This window comes from Pogona vitticeps, chromosome 1, assembly GCF_051106095.1.
Source record: "Pogona vitticeps strain Pit_001003342236 chromosome 1, PviZW2.1, whole genome shotgun sequence".
Classification (NCBI taxonomy): Eukaryota; Metazoa; Chordata; class Lepidosauria; order Squamata; family Agamidae; genus Pogona; species Pogona vitticeps.
Window position 1 is genome coordinate 331,452,092 of NC_135783.1, and position 17,917 is coordinate 331,470,008.

The window sequence follows — 17,917 nt, forward strand, 5'->3', positions numbered from 1 at the left end:
TATCTTATGCAACTGTATTGGTTTCTTAAGATGTCCCTCCACTTTTTTCATTTTAGAGCAGCTTATGGTTATGACATTTGGTCTTTAGGAATTTCCCAGTCTTCATACCCTGCCTTCAGTTTGAGTAACTTTGACCATAGAGTTTCACCAGTATTTCTTTAATCTGCCTGAGACCAGTGATTATACTAGAGATGGGGGTATTCGTATTCGCATACAAATATCTCCGCACAGCTGAAGTTAATGAGCGTCTTCCCCCTGGGGCTGGACCATCCACTCACATGTCCGCCAGTGGCCTCGCTCATCTTTCCAATCACTCCCGGAGCCCCACTCTCTTCCTGCCTGGCTAGTCACTCCAGGTAAGGGGAGGGAGGATGAGTCTCCCTACATAGCTACAGAGTCACTAGCCGAGCAGGAAGAGAGCAGTGCTCTGGGTGCAATTGGAAGGATGATTGAAGCCACCGCTGGACACATGAGTAGGCACCAGGCTGCGCATTAACTCCAGCTGTGTGGGGATATTCATATTTGTATACGAATACCACCATCTCTAATCGTTACACTGCTCTCAGTTTCCCCCTTCCTCAGGACGTACGTATAACAAATCCCCATACAGCATGCTCACTTCCATTCCAGGTTCCCACTATTTCCACTTGGCTAACTCGTTCTTCCCTGCTGGTAAAGACCAGATCCATAATAGTCTGTCTTCTTGCTTCTTCCACATTCCAGAATATAAAGTTGCTCGCAAGGCAAGTGAGGAGTTTGTTTTACTTACTTTTTTTGACACGTTGGGCTTCTGATGAAGCCTCTTATGACTACAGTGTCTTTCTTCTTTGAATGGTTGATAATCTGATCGCCAGACTGGTTTGGTCTGGTTATGTGGTCTGCAGCACACACCTGCCCCCATGATGTCCTTGTTGTTTCTTCTCTCCTCTGACTTTCAACTAAATGCTCTTCCTCTGCTCCAACTCATCCATTTCCTCACAGCTGCACACATAATTTTATACATAATTCTACCCCTCTGCCCTTTTTGTTGTTTTCAAAATAAAATGTTCACAATTCTCCTCCTCCAAGGTCCTGAGTCTCCTATGGAATCCCATTCATCATGGGGAAACTACAGATGTCTACGGACTAGGGATGTTTAATTTCCCCCTGTTGCATTCCTGCAGCTCACAATAGCTTCCCTGTGATAAAAAGGATTCTACAGGAGCCTCAGGACCTTCAGCATTCATATCCGACATTTTTTGTTTCTGAAAAATCCCAGTAACTCAGCCTTTTGTGGCACAGCTGTGCAAACAGGATTTCAACCGATTCATTCCTTCATTCCCCACCTTTCTCCTTAAAAGGATCCAAGGCAGCTTACGTAATTAAAAGACAATATTAAAGCTAACACCAGTAAGTATACAAATATTTAAAAGGATCAAACAAATACCATAAAAACATGAGCAACACCAAAATACATCCAGAGTAGTAAGGTGTACCAGTCCATTAAAAAAACCCACTCAGACAGCCAGTCACTGATGGAAAGCTTGTCTGAAGAGAAAGGTCTTCACTTGCTTGTGGGACAGTAAAGATGGGACTGCCTTAGCCTCCTGCGCAAGAGAGTTCCAAAGTTTGGGAGCAGAAAGAGAGAAGGCTTTGTCCCATGCTCCTACTAAAGCCCCTGTGAAGGTGGTGGGACTGAGAGAAAGGCCTCTCTTGATGATCTTAACACTCGAGCAGGCTCATAAAGGGGGATGTGGTCCTTGAGATAGCTTGGGCCCAAGCTGTTTAGGGCTTTATAGGTTAGATCCAGAACTTTGAATTTTGTCGACAAAATCCTGAAATGGATCAGCAGCTGTAATGTGCTCTAGGAGGGACTGCTGTTAGTAGGGGGGTTATGTGGTCCCTTTAGCCATCCCCAGTTAGCAATCCAGCTGCTGCATTTTGGAACCACTGAAGTTTCCTAACAGTTTTCTTAGGCAGCCCCTCATAGAGCATAGTACAGTAATCCAGCCAGGATGTAACTAAGGCAAGTATCACCCCGGCCTTTAGCACTGATTTAAAAGAGGTGTTCCTTTTAAGTAGTGAAATACATGATTTTATCATTTAGCTTGCTTTGTTTTGTCATAGTCGTTGGAAGTCTGACTGGTGAGGCACACAGCAAGAGGGAAAAAAGAGTTATCTATAGAGAAAATATATTTGCCTTATTTTAGCATGACCTTGGCTTAGTAACAGAATACAGATAACCATTTCTATATGTGGTTACAAGGTGACAAAACAAGGTTTTTAATTTTGCATTCCACTATCTTCACATAATAATGACCAACTCACAAACTGGGGGTTGGAGCATTGATTTAGACAAGATGCTCCTTGTCCTTGAAAGACATGATTTTCCTCATCTACATATCTTTCATTTAGATGTACTCTCAGAAAGACCTTTCTGCATTCTTTTTCTTTAAGGCCATAATCTGTACCTCTGGATAATTACATGGATTGAAATTTGTTTATTTCAGGTTTTTGAGAACCCAGGAAGGTTTTATTAACTGCAATATACTGTATTTTTTGCTCCATAAGACGCACTTTTTCTCTCTAAAAAAGTGGGAGGGAAAGTACATGCATCTTCTGGAGTGAATGCAATAACCCAGGGTTCAGCCACTACCACCCAAAAGCCTCCCACTGCCATGCTGGGAGGCCTCTGAACTGGCAGCAGAGACTGCTTGCTGTTTGGACCTCAGCATTCTGCACTGCTAGCTTTCCAGGATCTGCTTCCTGCAGCCCACCTAGAAAACCAGCAAAGCAAACAGGCCTATGGCAACAAGCAATGCAAACAGCCAAAGACCAAAGAGTGATTCTAGAAAAACCAGAAACACAGCCCCCACTTAAGCAGTTTATTTTCCCACATTTAGGGAAATCACAGGGGTCAGCTCATCCAAAGTGCAATAGATGAACCTTACCCTGGGAAAACCACTTTTACAACAATGGTATCTCCCCTACCAGGTCTGAGTTTGAAGGGCCCCTAAGCCTCCTGGCCCTTTGTGTGCCCTACCCTCCAAAGGCATGGTGACCCCCGGCTGCACATCCTGATCAGAACAGGGCTGCACAGCCCCAATCCCAAAAGAGGCCAGGAGAGCTCTTCAGTGTTTTGGGGTGCCCTGCAGGACCCCCATCAGGGGCTGGATGTTCCTCCCACAATCCTTCAGTGCACAGATATTAGCATATCTCCCTGCTTGCATCACCCAATTGGCTTCTCTATTGGAGAAGCAAAGCAGGAAGGAGGAGTCTCTTTCCCTTCACCTTCTGCAGAGAAGTTAGACCATGTGACCAACCAGACATGTGGAGAACCAGAGAGAGAGAGATAGAGAGAGGACAGAAACAAAAGCTTCTAAAATTGCTAGTAAGTTTAATAGACCTGAGAATGGCGAGGGGAAGATAAAATTACTACTGAGAGCCTGCTGGATGGGGAAAAGGTGGCTAGATATAGCTGTCTGTAGTTCAGAGCTTGGTAGTAAGCTGCATCACTTCCCCATAAATTAAGCCTAAATAGAAGTAATTTTGCAGATATTTAAAACATTAAGGGACCTGGGGGGGGGAGGCTAATGTGTATTGTTAGCCAAATTTCATTCTGAAGCACAGAATGATTAAAAAGGCACTGAGCACATGCAGAATAAAGTTCAAAAGGGAAACCAAAAGGGACCTAACACTCCTTTCCTTAATATATTACCACTAGGGCTACAGGTTTTATTTCGTGTATTAGCTTGCCACAGTTTTTATGGACTCATCAGGAGCAAGGCAATTTGAATTGCAGAGGGCAGATCTGAATCACAGATCTGAATATGTCCAAGTAAAGCTTTGAAATCTTGAAAATTGGTTTAAGAACCCTACATTTCATAAATAGCATTTCACACGTACACACACACAACTGGAAACAGAAATTTTAGTAGTATTTTTGTGTTAACAAAAGCTGCATGGTGTCGCTCCCCCTGTTTTTATTGGTTTTTCTTAATCATTGTTGTTCTACAATATTGCTGGTAGATTTTATCTTTTCATTGTGATTCCCAGCTACTGTATTTTATCGTATTGTAATCTCTAAAATTGGACAACTATCTGTCAGATCTGCTCTGATTTGGATTCCTGCATTGAACCAGGGGTTGGAATTGATGGCCTTATAGGCCCCTTCCAACTCCATTATTCTATGATTCTGTGCTGCTTTGAGATTATATTTGTAAAAGGAAGCAGGCAGTAGATGTGGTGATGAATAAGGGGCACATTTTTCTTGCAGAGTATGGGAACTCATTCTACCAGTGCAAAGCAGAAAAGGCTAGCATTTAACATTCCTTTTAAACTAGAGGTAGTAAAATATGCTAAGGAGTATGAAAACAGTGAATAGTGCAGAGACATTTTGGGCCTCCTCATCTGAAAAAATGATTAGAGAGTGGAGGAAACAGGAGGATCAGCTGCAAAAAGCTGATAAAAGTAAGCACACTTTCTGTGGACATGCTGCATGCTGCAAAGTAAAGAATTGAATGGTGGAGAGAGAGAAAACTATTGCTGTAAGGAAGGGAGGGAGTGGAAGTGAGGCATGCTTTGCTGTTTGCTTACACCTATGCTGGTGGTGATTTCTTCATCATAGCTCTTATTGACTACCCAGCAACAATCTGTTTATTCATCTCTTTCAGTGCAATAACAATTCATTATAAGTGTTAAAACTTGAGATGGTAATTCCCACTCATTGTGTGTCATCCTGCTGTAGAAGTCTGCTTCATGATTCTCCACTTCTGGTACATGTATGACTTGTGAAATGACATGCTTGAGAATACACCAGTCCCAAAACTGTACTGTTAGTAGCAAGAAAGACATGGATTTTGTTCCTCCTTGGTGGTTGATATAAAGCATTGTAGTGTTGTTGTCTGTGGCTATTGAAATAACTTTGCCAACTACAAATTGTTCAAAAGCTCTCACTGTGTTGTACACTGCAAGAAGATTGAGGTAATTGATGTGACAACATCTATCTATTGGTACTGCCTTATGAATTTGCCAGAATATTTTTTTTCCGGTTTTCCTCTCCTAAAAATGAGGTGTGTCTTATTTGGAGGTGCGTCTTATGGAGCAAAAATACGGTACTCAATGAACCTTAATCTTTCCTGATTGTTAAGTTGTCTCTACAAGTTCAGTTCCATAACTCGTCCTTCCTTGTTTACCTTTTTCTTTTCCCAGCAATTCATGAATTCCCTGATGATTTGTTCACACACAAGGAAAGGAAGCAAGGAGCAATATTGCTTCATATTTTTGGTGTAAGTATGCTCAGGCTTTCATGTATATACTGCTAGAATTAATTTGATCATTAGTCAAAATCTGCCTTATAATTATCATTCATTAACTTTTAGAAAACATTTTTAGCTTTCCTGATCCAAAAGATGTAAGCAGAGCAACACCATTTAAAGGGAGCTCTGTTCTCTTATCAATTGATTTTCTCAGGGAAGATTGCATCCTAGTAGGATGCAGAAGGTCCCAGGTCCCATCACCAGTCATTTCCAGTTAAAAAGATCAAAAGGCTGTTGATAGGAAAGACTTTTACCTGGTATCCTGAAGAGCCATGGCCAGCTATAGGCTATGGTGGGCAATATGGAGAAATAGTCTGAACTGGGACAGGGAGGTTCCTTTGTCCACAGCTTGGAATTTTTTTTAAACTATAACTCCGAGATTCCTAGAGCCAGTACAACTTGTTTCAATGAAAGCTGGGTTGCCATGAAAGCTGGGTAGCTGGATAGTCTGGGAAGTGTAATCAAACAAACTAAAATGTCTAACTTCTGAATACATGTGCTTTCAAGCCAAGAATATATTTGCTTCTCTTCTACTTCCGTGTAAGGGGTTCAGAACAACCAGGGTGGTAAAGGAAGGCAGAGAGGACAGGTGAGGTAAGATACAGGGAATGTAGTGTGTATGGAATATGGAAGAGATTGTTTTCAGGGGAAAAGAGACTGCAGAGAGACCCTAAAGAACTGTAGCCATGCAGAGGAGAAAATATGGGCTAGATGGACAAGTAATCTGACTTGCTGGTATCAGGCAGTGTCCTATGTTACTTCAGTCTTTCCCCATAAATCTTGGCTGGAAATAGACATTGCGGATGATGCATGGGTACAAACCATGGCTTTTGTCGTCCTATTGTTCTGCACAATATACATGATGTGATACGTTTCAGTCGTTACCTCACTGTTCTCAGATATAATAACAACATGGAATAAGATGGGGAGACTCAAGAGTGTGATATGTTTTATCTGCCCAGAAAAGCTTAACAGGTACTGCTTGAAGTATTATTAGGAGTTTATTGCTAGGTTGTTGTGGCCTCATTTTGTTAATACCTTTTTTGCCTTTTATTTTTCCACAGGCTCTGTATATGTTCTATGCCTTGGCTATTGTATGTGATGATTTCTTTGTTCCATCTTTAGAGAAAATCTGTGAGGTACGTGAAAGTGAATTTTTGCTCTTATAAACCTGTTTATTGCATGTGGCATGCTGAAGGAGAGTGGCCTGCTTGATAAAATAGAGTAGATTTTTATTTATTTGACCTTCACAAGTGAAGGTCAAATAAATAAGAGGTAGAATGCCCATAGAAGCATGGGCATTATAGCCCTTAATCCTAGTGGTCTACCTCATACTTATTTCTGAAGGTTGTGTAGGCCAAGGATTACATTTTAAGATTTGGCTTCGCTGGTCTTTCTCACATCTGGTGAAAGGGTTTTGTTTTTTAAGTAATGTTATAACCATATAGTAATTGATGGATCCTCCATCTACATTTCTTTCAGAAACTACATTTGAGTGAAGATGTGGCAGGAGCCACATTTATGGCTGCAGGGAGCTCAACCCCAGAATTATTTGCATCTGTCATAGGTAAGAAATATACCCAAAGCTGTGTATGACATATACAACTGTTTTCTAAATGCCAGGGATATCAAGAATGCTATTATACCATGTGTCTACTGATCTTCATAATAGCCACCAAGGAAAATTTCTCATTTATACTCTGTTGGATTTCAATAATTTTCAGTTGAGAATGGAATGGGTAGCCTTTTGGACACCCAAATGTATGGGATTACAGCTCCCACAATCTTTCTGCAGTTGGCTATTCGCAGTGGGGCTTCAGAGGGGCTGTAGGTCCAAGACATCTGACGAGTCAGAGCTTCCCTACCCTTGCATTAAAGCTCCATCAGCAGTGCATTTAATTTGGAGAACTTACGTGCAGCCTTCCTATACTCTCCAGGCTTTATCTACCAGGATCTTTTGCCCATTCTGGGTCCCTGGTTATCCATATTTATTTATTCATTTAACTTATATGCCACCCACACTACCCAAAGGTCCCTGGGCAGCTTACAACAATTCAAATACAGCCAAAAGATAAAAAGCTAAAACAATTAAAATACAATTAAAAATACAGTGCTCTAAAAATTGCCATCAGGACCCACAGTTGATATTATTTCAATTAAAAACCTTCTGGAACAGGAAGGTTTTGACCTGGCGCCGAAACATCATCCGTGTTGGTGCCAGATGAATCTGACTCGGGAAGGCTTTCCATAATCTGGGGGCAGCTGCTGAAAAGGTACATATGGGATATGTACTGTCATACCGGCCAAAGCCATGCTATCTAAAATTCTGGCATCCTTAAATTATCATGCTGGTGTATTTGTCACATCAATGAACTCACTTTTTAGCACCTATGGTGGCTGCTGGTGTATGAAAATTGTTTTGTGCTTTAGTGCAAGATCAGCTGCTTCAGGGTTTCCGTGAAAATGGAAATTACTTGCACAGGCACACATACTGAGACAAACTGAAGCTTTTTAAAAAGCCTAATTGCAACTTGGATTTCAGCTGGAGAGAGAAGGATTAATCCTTCTGTTCCCCTCATTCTGTGGTCTTTCCCTGATGTACATAAAGTTGAAAGGGAAACAATTTCTCTCTTTCCTATAATAGCCAGATTGGTGGGGAGATTCAAGACCATTAAAAAGAATCACTTCTTCACATAGTGCATAGTTTAACTGTGGAGTTCTCTGCCATCTGATACATGAAAAGAGAGTTAGATTTGTGTTTAGGGGCATCAGTGCCTCCCAGTCAGTTTGTCTATGTGTCATCTGCAGTGTTAGAGGTAGTATGCCTGTGTAGTTCAGCTCTACAGAATGAGGAGACAATTAAGAGAACTCTAGTTTCCCCTTAACAAGGATTGAGGGCAGGATGAGCAGCCTCTGTACAGGCATCCCTGCCCGCAACTCCTCCTCTTGCAAGATGACACAACCCACTCACCTACCTGTGAGACCAGTGCAAGACTAGTTGGCTATTTCAGAAAGAGATAGAATTTTGGTCCATTTCATCTGATTGGCTTGTTGAATGATGGGCAAGATGTTTTTGTCTATCCCAGTGGTTCTTAACCTTTGTTACTCAGATGTTTTTGAACTGCAACTCCCAGAAACCCCAGCCAGCACAGTTGGTGGTGAAGGCTTCTGGGAGTTGCAGTCCAAAACTCCTGAGTAACCCAAGGTTAAGAACCAGTGGTCTATCCAGCACAGAGGGCAGATCAGAGGTGGACCTCTTTAAATTAGTCACACTGGCCAGTAATGTGGAAGGGGATGATTAGTGGTGAGTCCCAAAAGGGCATCCAGGTGAGTGCTGATCAGTCCAATGTCCCTGCAATGTGGATCTTGAGATTCCATTGCTGGGGTGAGGGATGTATCAGGGGAGAGCTGCCCTGGCTATTGCTCACTTAAGGTCCTGAGGCTGTAGGCGTGGCAACCTGGGAGGGCCTGCTTACCCACTGCAAATAAAACAACACAGATTCAGGGCTTCGGACTTGCCTTTGTCAGGGTAAGAGAGGAGGTTAGAAGGGACCCCCAGCTCCTGACCCAGGTTTCTGCACTACAGTAGGCCCCTCTGCATATTTAAACTGTGGCTGGCACAGTTTAAGTGTCTAATAAAGTTGGGGCACTCATTAAACCCATCATTTGTGTCTTGACTCATTTTTCCAGGAAGAGTATCTGTTGCTGTAGAACTTAACATGTTGAATGCATTGGCATACTTGTCCATCTGGTGGGCCCCCCACATGCAGCTGGTCGGCCACTGTGCAAACAAGATGTTGGACGAGAAATACCTTTGGCTTGATCCTGCATGGCTTTTCTTGCGTGAAATCACCATCCAGAAAGTCTCCTGCAGGCTCTAGTCTAGCCCATGTTCTTTCCCTCTTCTGGCAGTATCTCTTAAGTCTGGGACTGTTTTCTCAGACCAAAGAATATGTCATACAATTATTTATTGTTTTAAAATCCCAGATGTTGCTCATCCTTCCTTCTTTCTTTTTGTCCCTCCCTCAGGTGTGTTTATCACTCATGGGGATGTAGGTGTTGGAACCATTGTTGGTTCAGCTGTTTTTAATATACTCTGCATCATTGGCGTCTGTGGAATCTTTGCCGGACAGGTTTGTGGGATTTCTCATTCTCTTCCTAATCATGACACCTAAATAGGATGAGCAGAAGAATGTAACACAGAACACATTGTTGTTTGACTATAAATGCATTGTTTGGCTGTGAAGGTAATATGCTTTTAGGCACAATTCCTGCCAATATAAAATTGAAGCAACTTTTTCCTCAGTGTGTCTAAGTCTGCAAACCATTGTTAATATAATTACTAAATGGAGAAAATGTTTTATTTTAGAAAAATCTCTAAAAACCAAGTATATTGGCTACTGCATAACAGTGTTGCCCCTTTCCTGCCAGCTGTAAATGACAGCTCTCTGTACTAGGGAGGGGCAAAGTGAACCACCAGAAACATCTGTGGCTTGCCTCCATCTCAGCAGGATTTTGTACAAGAAAAGGTCATGGTGGACTGTAAGTCTTCCATGCCAGTTTCCCTACGAGAAGAACCGTTGTGTCCTCTTTGTAGAGGCCAGGGATGGAGAATTGAGTCACAGGAGTTGCTGTCAAGTTGGACTGAAGCCATACCAGTGCATTGAACTTGACTTGGGTGTTTTTTTTCAATGACGTGAACTTGACCCGTGGACTTGGAACCCACCCTCCCTTCCTCCCTCCCTTGTTTTCTCTCTGAAAAAAAGTTTGTAGGGACACAGATATGGGGATTTGGACCCAGAACTTGGTACCAAAGACTTGGATTTGGGACTGAGACCTAAAGACTTGCCAACATCACTGGTAGAGGCTCAGGGCATGTATCTGTCCCTCAGACTGAATTACACATTCAAAAATTGTTTTTCTGAGGGTACATCTGCTTTTGAGGAACAAATGTAATCCTTTCTGTGAGACATATGGGAAAAATTACTGGCAGAGCAACAAACCCTGAAAAGCAAAGCCTTCCAGATGGTGCGCTTACCTATGTGTATCAGCCCTTGGTTTTACTGGTGCTACTTTGATAGGGTGTAGCTGTATGACCACATATTTTCAGAATCAGGCCTCTTATAAAGTCTAAAATGAAAGACTTGCTCAGGTGGAGGCTGTTGCATGTATTAACAGTGCTCTCTTTCCAGGTGGTACGTCTTACCTGGTGGTCTGTGTGCAGGGATTCTGTCTACTACACCTTGTCTGTGGTTGTGCTTATTGTGGTAAGAGTCTATTTCTATGACGAGCTTGTTTTTAAAAAAACATAAATGTAGTCATTTCTAAATGGATACATAAGTGATCTGAAAATCTGTGCACAAGATTCCGTGTAGGAGGATGAAGATTTTGTGGCTCCCACAGATTTTAGACTACATTACAAGTCCCATCACTCCTAGCCAGTACAGTGGTGCCTCGATTTACGACCATAACCTGTTCCACAAGATGGGCGTAACTCGAAATGGTCATAAATTGAAGCACCATTTCCCACAGGAATGCATTGAAACCCCATCAATCCATTCCGGCTGGAAAATAAATACTTTAAAAAAAAAACCACTGCAAGCCCCATAGGAACATGCTGGGGCCAAAAAACAGACACACCAAAACAAAGCAAAAAAACCAACCAACCAACCAAACAAACAAACAAACAAAAACCCACAGCCAGCCCCAGCGGAATGCTATGGGGTTGGGGGAAAACACTCAAATCCCCCCGCCAGCCCCAGCAGAACACCATGGGACTGGGGGGAAAAACACAACCCCCCACACACAACCAGCCCCAGAGGAATGCCATGGGGCTGGGGAAAAAACACAGCCCCCCCACACACAGCCAGCCCCAGCAGAACACCATGGGGCTGGGGGGAAAAACACAACCCCACACACACAACCAGCCCCAGTAGAATGTCATGGGGCTGGGAAAAAACACAAAAAAAACCCATACACACAGCCAGCCCCAGCGGAACACCATGGACCTGGGGAATCACAGCCCCTCCCCCACCAGCCCCAGCGGAATGCCATGGGGCTGGGAAAAAAACACACCAAAACAAAAAACATCACAGCACAGAAACATAACCCCCCCAACCCAAACCCACCCTGCAAAACAAAGTAAATGTACTTACTCAAGAGCAGGCAGTCCGAAGCCTCCTCCGACCATTCATGCTAATCGTTGGGGCGAAAGAGCTACAAAGAAGCAGCCTCTTCGCCTACCAATGGTTAGCAAATTTGAATTCCCTGCCTTTTTCCCCTGCCTCTTTCCTGTCACAACTAGAAGCTCTGGCCGCAAGTCGAAGCAAAATTTTGCGGACAGAGATGGTTGCAACTCAAAATGGTCATAAGTCAGGATGTTTGTAAGTTGAGGCACCACTGTATAGCCAAATAGTGACAAATAATGAAAATGTTAGTTCAACCAGACCTGGAGGGGATTACATTCTTCATCTCTACTGTAAAGAATAAAGTGCCCTGTTGATACCTCATCTGAGCAGGCTCCAGGCTTTGGAGGAAATCCTGAGGAAAGTATCTTGTTGTGGGCTCCCTATCTCTGCTGGTGGATCCTAGTAGGCTTACTTCGTCAGCAGTGATGGAAGACACCAACAGTGTCCCAACTAAAGAAAATTGCCCTTTTTAGCTTCGGTGCCCAGAATCTCTCAGCCAGCATGGCCAGTGGGACAAAAAGCAAGCTGTGTAGACATTACTAGTCGGGTAGGTCTTGCTTCCATTTATATTTCTCAGAAGGTGTGTTTCACTGGGGTGGATTGAGGTACCATGGTGGACATGGCAAGTCAGGTTGTGGTCCAGGGCAGACATTGGCGGCAATGCCCAGGAACTGCCCAAGGATGCCAAATGCCATCACTGCTCATGCAATTGGTTGGTTTGGTAAAGTTGATGAGAAACATTTCCCCCAAAAAATCCATCTTTGTACATTGGAAAATGAAGGACAACTTCCTATGAGTCAAGTTCTTGGCTAACTTATGAAAATTCCAGTTCTTTTTGACCTCTAGCCACCAAATTTGCAGCTGAAGGACTATCTCCAGGCATCCTCAGGTTGCCCATTCAGCTAACTGCTGTCCTGCTTACTTCAACTTGCTGGACTTTGTACCATAGGGGATTAAAAAGAAGAGTAGACAAATGGATTGTTTCCACATAAGAGTGGGAAACAGCATCATTGTAGGAGTTAATTACAACTTACATGTCAATAAATACAAGAAAACCATGACTTCCTGAGAAAACAAAGCAATCTTAAATACATTTCCTTGCAGGAGGAAAGAAGTAACTGGGAGGGCTATTCATAGTTTTTTTTTTTAAAGAGCCAGTGATTAAGTATTTACTCTCTTCCTGTAATGCCTCTTTTCAAAGCAGGGGTTTCCTCATGCACTTGTATACAGCGTGTTTTTTTTCCCTTACTGAGTACCTGCTCTCTAATGATAACCAGGAGTTTTGCTGGAGCTCTGATCAGCCACCAGATAATGTGGCCACTTTGGAACCCTGTTCAGCGTATAATTCTTCACTTCTGCTATATATATCAACATGATATATTTTGCCATAAACAACAAAGGTTCATGCGATATTGAATTTGAAGAAATAAAAATGCAGAACCAGGCCTTTATGTTATCTGAGCAAAAGTCCATAACAGTTCTATTTGGAAGCCTTAATACTAAAATTACTTAGTTGTAAAATAGAATTGAAATTCTTCAGCTGAACTAGAGGAAGATTATTATCATCATTATTAACTTTTTCCTGTTCTTTTCCCTTCTTTTTAGTTTATATATGATGAGAAGATTGTATGGTAAGCTGTGCTTCTTACTTCTCCATGATTAAAAATGGAATTCAACAGACAGAACAATTCACTCTTTTTTGTGGGGAAGAATGGCTTTGTTGTGCTCTTGTTATAACAACCAGAACAATCTGACTGTAGCAAAGAAGGGAGTGAAGGATGAGATAGATTCAGTTTCCTGCTGATTCCAGTAGAAAGAAGTTGCTTTACCAATACCAGGTTTAGAAGAGTTGTGAGACAATTTTGTGGTAACATTAGGTAATTTTGAGCAACAAGAGGTATTTGGACCTTGACGTTCCACATGTGGGGCTTCATGGGGTGAGGTGTGATCCTGCTGCTAACCTTTTTTTGCTAGCAGAGCAGTACTTAACGCATTTCCTCTGTTCCCTGGGCCAGTTTACCAGCCAGTTTATCCTACAAAGATAGGATTACTCACTAGTTACTTCAAGCCAAATGGCATGAAGGAACTTTGGCTTGGAACCGCACTGCCTTTTTGCAGCTTACATCTGCAACAGAATCAAAAGTCTGTGAAAAGTCTGACAAATAGAGATGGCGAGGTTGCTTAGGGCCGGATGCCAGAAAGGAATGGGGCAAAGTAGGGACCCGGGAGGCTGACAGCAAGAAAGAGTGATTAAGAAGGAGGAGGTTCAAAGGAAAACAAGGGATAAAGACAGAGAATGGTTTTGACAGTATGAATCGAGATAAAAATCAATGATTTTTAAAAAATCAACTTGATTGATTTTTAAATCACAATTAAAATCACAATTAAAATTTTAAAAACAGATCTTTTAATTTAAATTGTCAAAAGCATTTAAAACATTTTTTAAAATGAGTTTGATTGAAAGCAAATCCTCCCTGGTATGAATGGTGGTTTCTTTCCCACAGAAAATATGCTTTATGACTTACAGTTCTGTTAATGGCATCCTGTAATAATTTCTTTCCTTTTTTTTCTTTGAGGTGGGAAAGCCTTATACTCATCATTATGTATTCATTCTATATACTGATCATGAAGTAAGTGCCCTTAAATTCTCCTTCTGTTCTTTAATTGTTTTTGGCTTTTCACTCATCTGACTTTATATTGTGCTTTGACATTTAGCTAACAATAACACAGAAAATATAACTTCCCCATTTCAATGCTGTTGCTTCCCTGTGCTAGATAAATTATTTTATGGAATACATACCCTGCTCACAATTGCTGTCAGCTACATCCCATCACAGGCCTGAACCATAGCTCAACAAATCTAATTAATATAATCTTGAAATGGTTTGGTGCTGGGGATTTCACATGCAGCAAACAGAAGAGACCTCTTCAGAGAAAAGTGAGGTGTTCCTTCTGGAGTATTCTCAAGTCTCACCTCTCTGTCAAAAACCACCACTATTGGGCACAATCTACTTGTTCCTTCTTTATCTTCACTTTTGCCTGTTGCAGGGATTAGAGCAGGTTATGGCAGGTTGTGGGCCATAAGGAATACCCAAGGCTGTGGGCATGGTTTACTACCTAAAAGTCTGCAGTCCCATCCCCAGCATCTCTAGCTAAGAGGATCAGGTAGCTGGTGATGGGAAAGACACTTCTGATGTATGCCAGAAACCTTAGAAAGGTGCTGTTGATTAGAAAACAAGGCTGTAACTAGGGCAAGGCAACCAGGGTTTTGCTGCATGGTACTGAAATCTCAAGGGGATGTGGTGGCGCTGTGGGCTAAACCGCAGAAGCCTGTGCTTCTGGATCAGAAGACCAGCAGTCGTAAGATTGAATCCACACGAGTGAGCTCCCGTCACTTTGTCCCAGCTCCTCGCCAACCTAGCAGTTCGAAAACATGCAAATATGAGTAGATAAATAGGTACCACCTCTGTGGGAAGGTAAAACGGTGTTCCCTAGTCACGCTGGCCACGTGGCAACGGAAACTGTCTTCAGACAAGCGCTGGCTCTATGGCTTGAAAACGGGATGAGCGCCACCCGCTAGAGTCGGACACGACTGGACTAAAAAATGTCAAGGGGAACCTTTACCTTTACTGTAATCTCAAGGTGAATCTACTGCTGATTGTAGCCTTCCTTTTCTTGAAAACATACTCTTTTTTTTTCTTTTGGGGTGTACCCTGTTCTCTTCCTTCTTTCTCCTGAGGGGCTTCACACCCATCCTCAGGGCAGGGTGGGGTGGGAGAGAAGACCCAACATTTCCAGTTACTACTTGGAAAACACGACATTGGGTGAAGTGGACAAAACCTGGCAGAGTGCAGACCAGTTTCATGCATTCTTTTTGACCTGTGGAAAACTGAAGCAGATATACAGGATGGAGCTAGCAAACGTGGGCACCAGTTTCCCATCCTAGGGTCCTAGCAGGGGCTGTACGGACCTCCAAAAAGCAGAGGGAAATGAAGAAAATGAAGAAATAAAAACCAGAAGTAGCTGGATGTAGAATTCAATTTGATTTTTAAAAAGCTGTTGTTTTGTTTACTTCCAAAGGTATTTTAAAAGCCCCACACTCTGTCAAAAAGGAACATTGCTGCTTCCAGAAGTTTCCAGGAGTGGCATTTCTTCTTCAGGAGGGCAGAAAGGGGGAAGTGAGTCAGAGAAAGGCGTTGTAAAACCAGTTTTCACAGGCCGTACAGACTACCTGACTCCCATCCCACTATAGCTGGCAATGGAGACCAAAGAACGCTTCTTTGTTCTCTACATAGACTTCTTGTAGCTTCCTGTATATGCACAGTTGAGGGCTGTGTCTTCTTTTGTGTTGTTCCTGAATGAGACTAATGTCATGTGTACCTACTCTGGTCTTTGTTCAATTGTTGTGTTGACTGAATGTCTTCAGGATATGCTTTATGCAAGGAATACAAAACACAAAGTCAAAACCATGTTTCTTATAAGACAGTATGTTATGCTGCAACATATTGTGACTCCATGTACATGTGGCAATGAACTACAGTCATTCTCAGCTGCCTAGCTCATGTAGCAATGCTATGTGTTTGTTGCATATGTACATCATTTTTCCAGGTCTCACTGCATTTAGTTTAAGAGGGATGAGCACAGCCTGTACATTTTCCCTTTGAAATCATGAGGACGTAGAAGTACTTAATTCAGGCCAGATCACAAACATAATGTGTAACATGGTTCTCACCTAGTTGGACAGAACACAGTGTCTCAAGCTACCCTGTTCACAGAGGTAATGATATTAGAAATTGGTATAGAAAAGATAACTAACAACATCTTTAGAACTCTACCAACCTGCATTTACTCCCTTACCTTTCTACATCCAGGTACAATGTGAAGATGCAGAACTTCTTTACTATCAAAAGTATGAATGTTGGGAACGGCAACACAGTCAACAGTGAACTGGAAGATGGTAATGACTCTTATGACCTTGATCATGATGACCCGACAATACCATTGTTGTGGAAAGGTAAGGCTAAGCAGACAGGAGCTGAACAAAAGGTTGCCATTAAGTATTTTGTCTATTGGTGGTTCATATATTAATTACTAACTACTGCAGTCTTAAGCAGAATGATACAATATTGTCCATTTACTTTCTGTTGTTGTTGTTTCTTTCTTTCTTCCACTACTTTCAAATAAATGTAATTTAGCTGAGCCTGTGAGGCAATATTAAATTATCCTAGTACATATTCTGTGCCTTATAAACTGCAGCAAAGCCTCTGACTGTGTAGATCATAAGAAACTATGGATTGTTCTGGAAGAAATGGGTTGTGCCTTAGCACTTGGTTGTTCTGATGGGTAACCTGCATTGTGGACAAGAAGCTACTGTAAGGACAGAACATGGAGAAATAAAATGGTTTCCTATAGGCAAAGGTGTCAGAGAAGGGTGCATTTTATCTGTTCAATCTGTAAGCAGCACATATACAGAAAATCAAACTAGATTCAAATGAAAAAGGACTGAAAATTGGTGGAAGAAACATCAGTAGTTTAAGATACGCAGATGACCCCATCTTACTGGCAGATAGCCGCAATGACCTGAAACAACTGTTTGTTTGTTAGCTTGTTAAATTTCTATACCACATCATCTAGTGTCTTGCCACTACACTGGGCATTTTCTTTAAAAAAGCATAAATATAAAGAAGACGATCATCCCCCACCCGCCCACAACCACAATAGTATTTAAAAATTCACAGAAAGCATGAGATGGCAGCTACCAACAAAAAGCAGTAAATGTGGAAAAATCATTATATATATTTTAAAAATAACAAGTGCAAAGAAAGGATGTCCTGAAACACCTCTCTGAAGAGCAATGATTTTATATGCTTTCTAAATACCAGGAAATCAAGGGCCTGGTGCACCTCCACAGGGAGATCATTCCACAGAGAGGCAGCCACCACTGAGAAGGCCCAACTCCTGGTCAAAGCCTGGGAGGTGTGAGTGGTATGGGTGCTAGATCTTGGGGAAAGGTGCTTCAACAGGTACTGTGGTCTCAAACCTTTCAGGTCTTTATATATCAGCATTTCACTATTAGTGGAAGTGGAAAAAAAGTGGTGAAGTAGGACTGCAGTTGAACATGCTGGATAGCTCAGTGGTTTAGGTTTAGGAGCCAGAAGCTGGGTGTTTGATTCCCTCCTATACCTTCTTGACAGGGGCTGGACTTGGTGATCTGTAGGGTCCCTTCTAGTTTTGCCATTCTAGGATCCTGACTACAGATTAGCTATACAACTTTAACATTGACAATGAAGAAAGAATAGTGTGCAACTTGTGTGTAGCACACTGGTTCTCAACCTTGGCTTATTCAGGAGTTGTGGACTGCAACTCGCAGAAGCCTTCACCACCAACTGTGCTGGCTGGGGTTTCTGGGAGTTGCAGTTCAAAAACATCCAA

General features: G+C 42.2%; 1 protein-coding gene and 1 non-coding gene across 3 annotated transcripts in view; one reads left to right on the top strand and one right to left on the bottom strand.

The window, feature by feature from the left end:
* The window catches only part of SLC24A4 (solute carrier family 24 member 4), a 143,667-nt gene that overhangs the window by 98,092 nt on the left and 27,658 nt on the right, over positions 1 to 17,917 (top strand). Inside the window, exons 3-10 of one of the 2 annotated variants that reach the window (XM_020802238.3) lie at positions 5,191 to 5,267; positions 6,362 to 6,436; positions 6,780 to 6,864; positions 9,327 to 9,430; positions 10,490 to 10,564; positions 13,091 to 13,116; positions 14,062 to 14,115; positions 16,357 to 16,499. In XM_020802238.3, the coding sequence (XP_020657897.3) occupies positions 5,191 to 5,267; positions 6,362 to 6,436; positions 6,780 to 6,864; positions 9,327 to 9,430; positions 10,490 to 10,564; positions 13,091 to 13,116; positions 14,062 to 14,115; positions 16,357 to 16,499 (639 nt within the window). The remainder of the gene's footprint in view (positions 1 to 5,190; positions 5,268 to 6,361; positions 6,437 to 6,779; positions 6,865 to 9,326; positions 9,431 to 10,489; positions 10,565 to 13,090; positions 13,117 to 14,061; positions 14,116 to 16,356; positions 16,500 to 17,917) is intronic. The other variant, XM_020802239.3, reaches the window with a different exon arrangement.
* On the bottom strand, positions 2,820 to 2,981 carry LOC140703557 (U1 spliceosomal RNA). Its single transcript, XR_012082888.2, has one exon. It is a non-coding gene; the product is annotated as a U1 spliceosomal RNA (small nuclear RNA).